The 11,273-nt window shown below is 38.8% G+C and overlaps 1 protein-coding gene across 1 annotated transcript; it reads left to right on the top strand.

Moving 5' to 3' along the window:
* Positions 1-7,817: 7,817 nt before the first annotated feature.
* LOC131857875 (receptor-like protein EIX2) lies at positions 7,818-10,928 on the top strand. The gene has a single exon (XM_059210649.1). It carries the CDS (start codon positions 7,818-7,820, stop codon positions 10,926-10,928), a length of 3,111 nt encoding a protein of 1,036 aa, XP_059066632.1.
* The last annotated feature ends 345 nt before the right edge of the window (positions 10,929-11,273 follow it).

Below are 11,273 nucleotides of genomic sequence, written 5' to 3'. Positions count from 1 at the left end.
CACACAGATGCACGAGGTTGAGTGGAACCTAGACAGACTCTAGGGGCTAGTTTTCCATGTCCTGTTTCCCATGGATCACCTAGACAAGATCTAGGGGTGAGAAGTCCATGTTTTCTCTTTCACTATTCTTCTCATGGATCACCAATGTGTGTATTCATTCTTTTTTATTTTCTTTTATTCTCTTTGCATTTTGTTTCCATTTACATCCTTCATCTTGTGTTAGAGAACTCTCAAATCCTCACACTCTTTGTTGTGTTGGAATTGAGATTTAGTCCTCTTCCTTACCAAATGATTCTCCATTAATTTTTGATCTCATATCAAATCTTCTTGTGAGCATTTGTCATCAATATTCTTTAACAATTTGAAGTGGTAAACATGATACCCTGTTTCAACTCACTAAAATTAGCAAGCCGAAACAGGGGGGCATATAGCTACCCTCGAATTTTGATCACCTTCCTTAGTAAGCATTAGGTGATTTTGTGATCTAACATGTGGTTTTGTAGGTTGTGGTTCCTAACTGAGTACTGCAGCTGCCATTGGGGGGCTTCATCCGACAACTTATGGATATATCCTTTTTTTAAAAATGTTTACTTTTCTGTACTTTAGCTTGCATATGCACATAGTGTTTGTATGACCGCTAAAGTGGGGGCTAAATGTAGCGTCGTAAATTGTACGCACTTGCTAGGGTGGTACAATTTCACACCTAGTTTAGCACCCGCCTTGGCACATTTTGCATTTTGCATTGTATTTCCCCTTTAGCACTTAATTAATTAAATTAATTAGGTCTAAGGTTCTATTTTATCATCTCCCATATCATAAAGTTGGGCCCTTTTCATTAAAGTGTGCCCCTTTCATTTTATTCTTCCAATACATCATTTAATCAAAAACCCTAATTAGGTCCTATTTTGAACTTGGGGGCTTCGTTTCGGGGGTCAAAATAGCTCGAAATCACTTGTAACTTTGGGATTCTCTCTAAAATCATCATATCCGACGGCCCTGAAAATTTGGTGAAAAGTTGTCGGGACCATGGCGCCCGGAGTGCACATGGTCCCAAAATTTTAGGAGCGTGATCCAATCATAAAATAAAGCTTAAACCCAATAAATTGGCGGGAGATTCAATCTCTAGGTCGGCCAAAAGTTGAAATTAAGACCTAGGGTTTCATATATAAGAGCTCTCTTTCTTCATTGGAAAGGATCCAGAATTTGGTTTTCAGGGACCTTCTATGCAGCGAAAGAGCAGATCTTTGAAGACTTCAACAACATTCAACATCCATCTATCAAACATTCATCAATTTCATTCATCCATTTAGGGCTTTGAAGGCATTGAAGAGCAATAGGAGATTACCGACTGAAGATTGGCTTGTACCCCTCCCTTGGGGTTGGGTATGATTTCATGTTGTTTTCATGTCTTTGCATAAGCTTCAATATATCACTTATTCATGCTTTAGATCACTTTGCATCTTGATTTAGAGCATTTACATTATCATTTACAAGCAATTAGGGTTTACTTTCTAGGCTGCTCTAGTTTGCTTACTTGCATTTTAGGATCTTGCACACACACAAGGTCTGCACACACAATACTTTTTACAATACAACTTGGCTATTCATGGAGGTGGAAATCACCGAAGTGGGGGTTTGGTCTAAGGTAAAGCCCTATATAGCGGCCCACCATACCCTTTTCAGATATAAGTGTAGGTTTCGGGATTCGGACGACACCGCAAGTTGCAGATCCGAGAGAAGCAGGCCGAGACAGCACTCCACACCAAATTTCAACATAAAAGATTAGGAAAGGGGTGTGGGGCGCCCTAGTCCTACCAGGACAGGGACGCTAGGTACCCTGATCCCTCTGTCAGATAGCAAGTTTTCAGCACTTTTCGATAGCTTTCAGGTTGCCAAAAATAGCAGTTTCAGGGGCAAAATGAGGACAGTGGCGCCCGCACCCCCATCCCGAACATTTTCACTCAGATTTTGACTCCGGGTATGCATTTGCATTCTTGTCTTATTCTTGTGTTTATAGCTTTCCATAGTTTAAGTTCAATTCTGTAATCTTGTTATTAGTTCATACTTGCACTTTTGGGTTAGGAATTGAACTTGCATCATTCTATTTATCATTTGCAACAAAGGAATAGAAATCCTAATAGGTATCCCGTGGCTCTCTCTTCCACAAAAAGAAGTAGCCAATTGTGTGATACCTTTAGGCTCTTTCGTATTCCACAAGTGTGTGGTTGAAAGTGAGATTAGGGCATGTTTGCTTAGTGTCACTTTTTCTCCTACACAAGCCTGACGGTCATCCACCACTACAAACACTCTGTGGGATCTACCAGCATCCCCTACTGTAGGCTTTGATGTAGCTGGCCTCTGACTTCCCATCTGGTGGGAACGTTGAGGACACTGCGCGGCTATATGGCTGAACTGCCCACAAGAGTAGCAAGCTCCTCTACCTGGACCTCTACCTCCAGTCGGCCCACTAGACTACTGAAAGCTTCCCCTACTAGGGTCCTGAGATGCACTCTGAGAGGACTATCCTAGAAAACCTTGTCTGCTCCTCTGCCAGTTCCTGTTCCTTCTATGATGAGGGTTGCCACCCTACTGGCCCTAGGTCTGTTTCAATTTTGGCAGCTGCTGCTGACGTCCACCCTTAGCAGGTGCCTAAGGAGTCCTAAATGGTGCAACTGACTAGGACTGGTTCCCATGAGCTCTGTTCCCATTGAAAGGAACACTGCCTATCTGTACCCCTAACTATCCACCATGCACACGACTAAGGTTTTGCTCAACCAATTTGGCTTTCGCCACAGCTACCTCGACTGAAGCTAGCTCAAAAAATCTAATCCATCCACTGATATGGTCATTAAGACCTCTCAAGAAATGCTACATGAGCATAGCCTCATCGTTTCGAATCCCAGCATACTATTTCAGCTCATAAATTCTATGCTTGAACTGGTCAACTAACATTCCAAATTGCCGCAAAGCATAGAAATCGTATGCTCAAGTCTGGCTCCACTGCGGTGAGAGAAACTGTGCCCTGAATCTCTCCAAGAAAATCTCCCAAGAAATGGTGTTGATACTTAGACCGATCTTCTCCTCCTCTAATCTCAACCAGATCGAAGTGAAATCATCGAGACACATGATGGCACACCTCGCTCTGGTGTTGCTACTATAAGGAAACATAGCGAAACACCTATCCAAACTGATCAACCAAGTCTCTGCCTCGAGACCTGTGCCTCGACCATCAAAGAATGGAGGATTGGTTCTCATCAAGTCCCTGATGTGACCCATGGGAGCTGGGTCATGGCCAACTAGGACCTCCCTCCTTCTAGGAGACCTCTCTCTCTCTCTCCTCTAAAACATGCTAATGCGACTCCCCAACCTGAGCATGGATGGGCTACTCACTCTCAGGCCTTGGGCCTAGCCTAGCTAGAACCTCCTGAAACATCTGTCTCATTTCTTCCCTTTCGAGAACTGGCTCTTCTGCATGCTCATCCTGGTGAACTGACTGCTCCTAATCCACACTCACAGGGGCGGGTGGTGGCGAAGGACTATGGTGATCCAAACCTTGACCCCATCCCTAACCTCTGCCTCTATTGCAGCCACCAACATAGCCAACTCCCTTAGCTTTCATAGCCATGACCAATACTGCAAAAGAGAAAATGGTTCACATCTACAGCAAGGATAAAGCAAGGGAAATTCAAACACTAAGACCTAGACAAAAGGTCAAGCTGAATGAGCTCACTACATCCCAGAGTACCTAGTGTTGAAACATGGGCTCTGATACCAAATGTAATACCCTACCAGAAACCCTAAAGGAATACAACGCTACAAGGCAACTAAAGGGTGAAATATATATTTTTTAAGAGATTAAGTGCATTAATTATAACATTGCACGTATAATAACACAAGCGGAAGTCTAGAATAATGACATCCTAAAGGGTTACCAATGAAGATTACTTCAAACTACAACACAATGTTAATCCAATTATCCATCTAAATTAGGGAAAAACAATAACGATTAATTAACTCAAATTCATAACTGATTTCAAATAGATAGGTTTAAAGAGTTACAACATATATACTTCCAATGATTCATTTATACATAAGATGAAAGATAACTGAAATAACATACATTCCATAAATTACATAGCTTCAATAGAACGAATTAAGAACATAGGTTACAATGCCAAGGTTACAAAGTTTAATAATACAATGACCACATGGTCACAACTATACAATAATCTCGAACATGAGCTAATACAAGATTCACGAATCAAGAACCACTAGCGAAGCCGATCCTCGCAAGAAGGTAAGGACCAAGATATCCGATGGGAAGTGGCACTACCACCCAACCATGTGATCCCATTATGGAACCACCCCACCATGCTAGGAGATAGCAGAAGACCCTCAAGCAAAAAATAAGGCAAGAACAACAGTACACATGACTCCACAAAACTCAAGTGACACAACTCACAAGACACTAGTGACCCTAAAGAGAGAGTGTCATCACATGGCTTAAGATGGTTACCCTAGGTAGGTCTCCATAGGTCCCAGTCCCCATCCTGGGTTACCCTGGTAACCTCTCCCGAACCCCCAGCTCCGTCTAAGCATCATGCGGACCCTACCAACCTTTCATGAAGACAAGGTGGTAGGTCTACCATTCTAGGCCTTCCCACAACACCTTGAGCCTATACAAGCACTCAACCATGTGCCGGGTACAATATCTTAATTAAATTAATAACTACCCATCCCCTAATCAATTATTAGCTTATCACTTATTAACTGACTTTCAAGGGGTTATCCTGCCAACCATTTCAGGTGCAGCCCTCGCTCGAAAGCCACTCTCTCTCCTAGGACACTAACTAGAAAGGTCTCTCTACGAGAACTCTATGGCAAAACTGACAGCCATATCTAATCCTGGCATACAACCAGTGAAGGATTCACCATCACTAACCCAAGATTGACCATTTGGAAACATAACACATAATGGCTCACATCCATAGGGTTTATACAATGACACCTAACTAAGAGGGTATACGTCATAAGACAAATGACAACTCACCAAAATTGCAATGAAATTTAAACTTGACTGTATCTACTATAACACAAGATCCTAAACAGGCAATCTTTTCTTAAAGCAGTCAAACGCATAAATCACTTGCAAATAAGATTTCCTAAAATAAAGAATTCACATCTATATTACTGTAAGGAAACGATGAAGTCACATGTCTAATAAATTTAATTGAAAACACATTTAAAATTTAACCCCCCAATCATTAGATCATGATTAATCTACAATTAACCCGAGTTGGTTATAACCATGATTTAAATTAAATTTCCAATTCAAACATGTCTATATCCTCGTTCTTGTAGGTAGATGTAGGCTGGGATTCTCTCTTCCTTTATTAATTTTTCATGGCTAGGTATCCTAAATTTGTCTACGACTATCATGACCCTAGACTGGGTTATGCTATGGATACTTAGATTTGGCAACTAAATCTTGCTTTGGGTCTTGCTTACCTTGATTCATCTTTGATGCATCGGTAAGTTTTTGTCAAGAAGGTTTGAGAGTATATTGATCTATCTTGTCTTGAAATCTTCGGGTATGTTCTCACAGTGGAAATCTATGGAAATGTTGGTATTAAGACAAAACATGGGAATTTATCAATTTTGGGTTATAGTTTCTCGTAATTCTCAATTCAAACTAGCCTAACAGTGTGCAGGAAGAATGTGGTTTCTATTTTGGCAATCTGACTCTATAGGATTTAGGTGGAGGTATTCGTCATGTCTTACTCAGAACAACACCATCTCAATATGAGCAGAATATGACTCCATTGTAGTCAAATTATGCATCCATCAACAATGGAACGAGTATGGTGTTCTCGATAGGAATTATCAATTGTAATTTTCTGTATTGGCATCTGGCCATTTATTGTATTACCTAATTATTTCTAGGAATTATTTTTCCTTGGGCAAGACTGGAGGTTTTCTTCGCCCGATTCTTTCCTACCAGTTGCCACACTGAATTGGGTTGTAAACTTTCATGTATTTTCATTTTATTAATACAATTATTCGGCCACGACCTATTATTCATCAAAATAAAAAAACACTAGTGCATAATCTTCTTTAGTACCACATGAATCAAGTAGGGTGGTATTTATAGACACCATTTCTAGGAACTTAGTAAGCAAGGGTTATGTTCTTATTAGATAGTGCATTAAGTAGACTAAATTAATGGCGATGAATAAGGATTAAAGACATTAAGCAAGTATGTAGGACACCTAGAATGATGTTGCAAGCTAATGATGCCCTTACTAGGATGTTACATGATCTTTCTATTATATTTTCATGTAAATATTATTTTGATTATCTCATGATAATTTAAATGAAGTGAAATTAGTCCTTACAAACACTAACCTAGGTTGTAATGTGGAATAAATTGGACTTTAATTGAATAATGATGGTAAAAAAGGAATGAAATTATCAAATCCAATTTTAAACTGTTAGGTTCAAATATGCATTTATGCAAGTGACCTACATGGATTATGCATTTGTGGGTGTAATCTAGGATGATGAATGGTGGAGATTTGATATGATTACTTTTGGTTTTAATTGTGTTTTTTTTTTTCAATGAAAATTTTGGGTCACACTCAGTTAAAATCAAATTGACGATTCATAAATATCCATTGTTAAAATCAAAAGTAATAATATCAATTCTTCACGGACTATGAAAAAATCATGCCAACTAATGGTGGAGATTATTGATTATGTTCTTACCTTTGAGATGCATGGAGATGAAATGAGATTAGGATAAAATCATTGAAATTCGATGTAAAATTATGTCCCGACATATACTAATCAATACATAAAAGATAACCTAATCAAATTAGGCCTAAAACATAAAAGAAGAGGACATGAATATACAATCTTTTCTATTACAATATGGATAAATATAAATATTAGCAAAATTAAAGAAAAAATTAAAACAAAGCAATTTGAAATTTTGTTGCCAATCCTTGGATGAGTTTGGACAAAAACGATGTTTCCACTCTATGTATGATTTTTTTTTAATATATGAGATTCACAAACAATTTTTTTTTAAATATATTGTAATTTGAATTTAATTACTATATAATCATATTTAATTTTTTAATCATAAAATAAAATTAGTTTTTTATCAAAACTCTATTACCTATATAATTTTATAATGATAAACAGTTAATGAATAAACCACAATTAAAAAAATTGCTTGATATTCAACATAGATTTTTTTTTTAAAATGCTTGGCCTGAAAACATCTCAACTCCGAAAATTTAGTTTGTGCCCCTGATTTCTTTATTATTCTTGTATTTTTTAAGTACTATTTTTGTGTGAGTCGTATGATCTGGTCTATGTTTTCCAGTGATCTCAATTTTATGTGAAAGCTTTTCCTGGTCGATACGAATATTTGTGGAAAAGAAATGCACGGGATTTAAGTCTAATAAAAATTGTCAGTCAATGTTATAAATAATTGGAATGAAAAATATATAGTCACAATTTACATAGTTAATTTTCCATATTGACACGCCATATTCTTGTTTTACACGATACCCATCACATTCAAATTGGACCCTCGAATTTGTTGTGCCTTACCTTCACATGACTTTTCCACCCATTGAAAATGACAAAAATGTCACAGTGTTGACGTGACACTCTTTCTTTGCATACGCGACACTCTTCACACAACATTTAACCACAGTTAGAGATATATTCATCATTCGTCTCCCATGATTGCTGATCATCTCTTTTCTTTCAAAGTAAAGATAATAAGAATTTTAGTTTCCAAAACAATGGAAGCTATGTTTGCAATTATAACAATATTATGCTGCTTCACTTCCCCTGCAATTGCATGCCCCTTCCCTGAAAGAAATCTTCTCCTGGATTTCAAGGCAGCAGTTGTAGATGAGTATAACACTCTAACTTCCTGGCACGGATTCAATTGCTGTACGTGGAGAGGAGTCAGTTGTAATCTCCGCACAGGCCATGTTTCTCGACTGGATCTGAGTGGACTCAATTTGGAAGGTAACATCAGTTCATCGCTGTTCCAACTTGCACGGTTGGAGCACCTCGATCTCAGTGACAACCTCTTCAAGGGTAAATTCAGTCCTCCCCATAATCGAAAGTTGAAGAGTCTCACTTTTCTTAACTTGTCATTTTCTGGATATGTAAATGAAACCTCTCTGGGTTCTGTAAGGGAATTTTATGTGAGTTTGGAAAGCTTATCAAATCTGGTGAGCTTGGAATACCTCTCTCTTGCTGCAGTGAACATCTCTGCAAGCAAAGAGTGGGGTGAAGCTGTTGGCAGTCTACCCAACCTTCAAAAACTCCACATGTCTGACTGTGGGCTTGGAGGACCAATTGCCAATTCCCTTCTCAACCTCACCTCTCTCCTTCACCTCGATCTCTCAGAGAACTATTTGTCAGCACAAATACCAGCTTGGTTTGAAAATATGACTGCCCACTTGCTCTCACTTGATCTCTCTTGGAATTACAATCTTGGAGGAGACATTTCTTTCATTGGACAACGAAAGACTTCTTTGTCACTAACCAGCATTGATCTTTCAGGGACAGCCATCAAGGGCCGAATTCCATCTGCTGTAGGAAATATCTCATGCTTGGAGCATCTTCGTCTGAGAGGTACCAGAATTGAAGGTGAGATTCCAGCTGCTATAGGCAATTTGTTGTCCTTGCAAATTCTTGATCTGTCAGGTACCAGAATTGAAGGTGAGATTCCAGCTGCTATAGGGAATTTGTTGTCCTTGCAAATTCTTGATCTGTCAGGTACCAGAATTGAAGGTGAGATTCCAGCTGCTATAGGGAGTGTGTCGTCCTTGAAGAGTCTTGACCTGTCTAATACCGGAATTGAAGGTGAGATTCCAGCTGCTATAGGGAGTGTGTCGTCCTTGAAGAGTCTTGACCTGTCTAATACCAGAATTGAAGGTGAGATTCCAGCTGCTATAGGGAATATGTCGTCCTTGAAGAGTCTTCGTCTATTTACTACCTCTATTGAAGGTGAGATTCCTCTCTCCATAGTCAATCTCTCTAAACTTGTTTCTTTGGAGCTGTCCTACAACAAGTTAACTGGGGTAATCCCACCTTCATTGGACTCACTTTCTTCCCTTGTTAGTCTTGACCTTTATGCCAACGAATTGAATGGTACGATTCCATCTACAATTTCAAATCTTGTTAACTTAAGAAGAATTTCGCTTGACTCCAATAGTTTAAGCGGCCTCATTTCCCTTTCTGTATTCGACAATCTCACTGGACTTCATGAGCTGTATCTTTCTGACAATCAGTTAACTGTAAACATTGATTCAACATGGATTCCGCAGTTTAAGCTTTCCTCTTTGGCATTAGGCTCTTGCAATTTAGATAGAATTCCATCGTTTCTTGTGACCCAATACGGCTTGGCATATCTAGACCTATCTGCTAACAGTATCCAAACAAATATTCCATCTTGGCTATGGAACTTACCCAGCCTTTATAGTTTGAACCTTAGCTGTAATCAATTAACTGGGTCATTGCCATCTAGACAAACCTTACCCAAGTATTTTGAAATTCTAGATTTGCACAATAATAGCCTAGAAGGTTCTCTTCATCTTCCTCTCGCTGGAGCTTATCTGGCAGATCTGTCGATGAATCAGTTTAATGGTTCTATTCCTAGTCCCATCGGTGCGTATCTTGAAAATGCAGTGTTCTTAACCTTGTCCCGGAATAACCTCAGCGGAGCGATTCCAGAGTCTATTTGCACTCCATATTTGCAGGTTCTTGACCTTTCAAAAAATACGCTGAGCAGTGTCATTCCTCCTCATTTAACCAGGAATTGTTCTTCTCTTAGTGTTCTAGATTTGGCAGAGAATCATCTGGAAGGTAAATTGCCAGCAGAGTGGGGCAACATTACAAACATGCATACATTGAAGCTCAATGGTAATCATTTGAGAGGAGTTATTCCCTCATCCATTTCAGAAGGCCGATCTCTGCAAGTATTGGATTTGGGAAATAATGATTTGGAAGGCACCCTTCCCCAGTGGATTGGAAAGCTATCACAGCTGCATGTGTTGGTCTTAAGGTCTAATCATTTTCATGGCAGTATCCCACGCCAGGTAATTGGCCTTCCGAATCTTCAAATTCTGGATCTTTCTGGCAACCACCTTTCAGGAGCTATTCCAAGCAACCTTACAAACCTGCTTGCAATGGTCAATGCATCGCAGAATAATTCAAACCATCTCCGAGAATACAGTCCATTTGGTGCTGCATATACAAATCAGATCAAAATTTCCTGGAAAGGCTGGGATGTTGAATTTGTGAAAGTTCTCTTTATTCTTAAATGTATTGATCTTTCAAACAACAGTTTATCAGGGAGCATTCCTTTTAAAATGGGATCTCTTCAAGGCTTGATAGCCCTTAACCTTTCAAGGAATCATCTCAGTGGCCGAATCCCAAAAACATTGGGACACATGGAACAACTAGAGTCTCTGGACCTCTCGCTAAACAGGTTGAATGGCAACATTCCCTTAGAACTTGAGTTCCTGAGTTATTTGGAGTTCTTGAATCTATCTTACAACATGCTTGATGGAAAAGTACCCCATGGAGGACAGTTCCTAACTTTTGGGGAGTCGTCCTACTTAGGCAATCTTAATCTAAGTGGGATTCCATTTACCAATATAAGCGTCTGCAACAACTCTTCTGGCTATGGCAACTGCACAAGTATTGAGAGAATTGGTGAAGCAAAGAATTCAGATGGTGAAATGATAGGATGGGCAGTGGGACTTGGATTGAGTTATGGTATGGGATTCTCTATTGTGATTGGAGTATTGACTTTAAATAAGAGGGTGAGAAAGAGAGCCTTCGATTTTTATGATGTTGTAATATTAGCTATTGATGGGTGTATAAGAGGTTAATAGATGAAAGTAGATACAACTGTATAGAGGGTTTTGTTAGTATAATGACAAAGTTTTCTTTTAGTATATGGCCGCTGCAAATTTATTAGTATGAGGTGTGTTAGAAATTGTTGGTGTTAATGATGACAGAAACATTTCAAGCGGTAATATATGAAATTCAAAATGATTCCTTGGTTTTAGCTTTTCTAGTCTAATGGTGTTTTTTCTTCATCGGTGTATATGAAGTTTTTTACTAAGTGTTTTTGTTTTATTAAATAATTTGATGTGTAAAATGTAATTTTAAGGGATGAAATTGTACATTTTATTATTTTAAAAATGATAGTATTTAATTTAATTTTTTGTATT

This window comes from Cryptomeria japonica, chromosome 8 (genome assembly GCF_030272615.1).
Source record: "Cryptomeria japonica chromosome 8, Sugi_1.0, whole genome shotgun sequence".
Lineage (NCBI taxonomy): Eukaryota > Viridiplantae > Streptophyta > Pinopsida > Cupressales > Cupressaceae > Cryptomeria > Cryptomeria japonica.
This window is presented reverse-complemented; position numbering and strand designations above follow the sequence as displayed.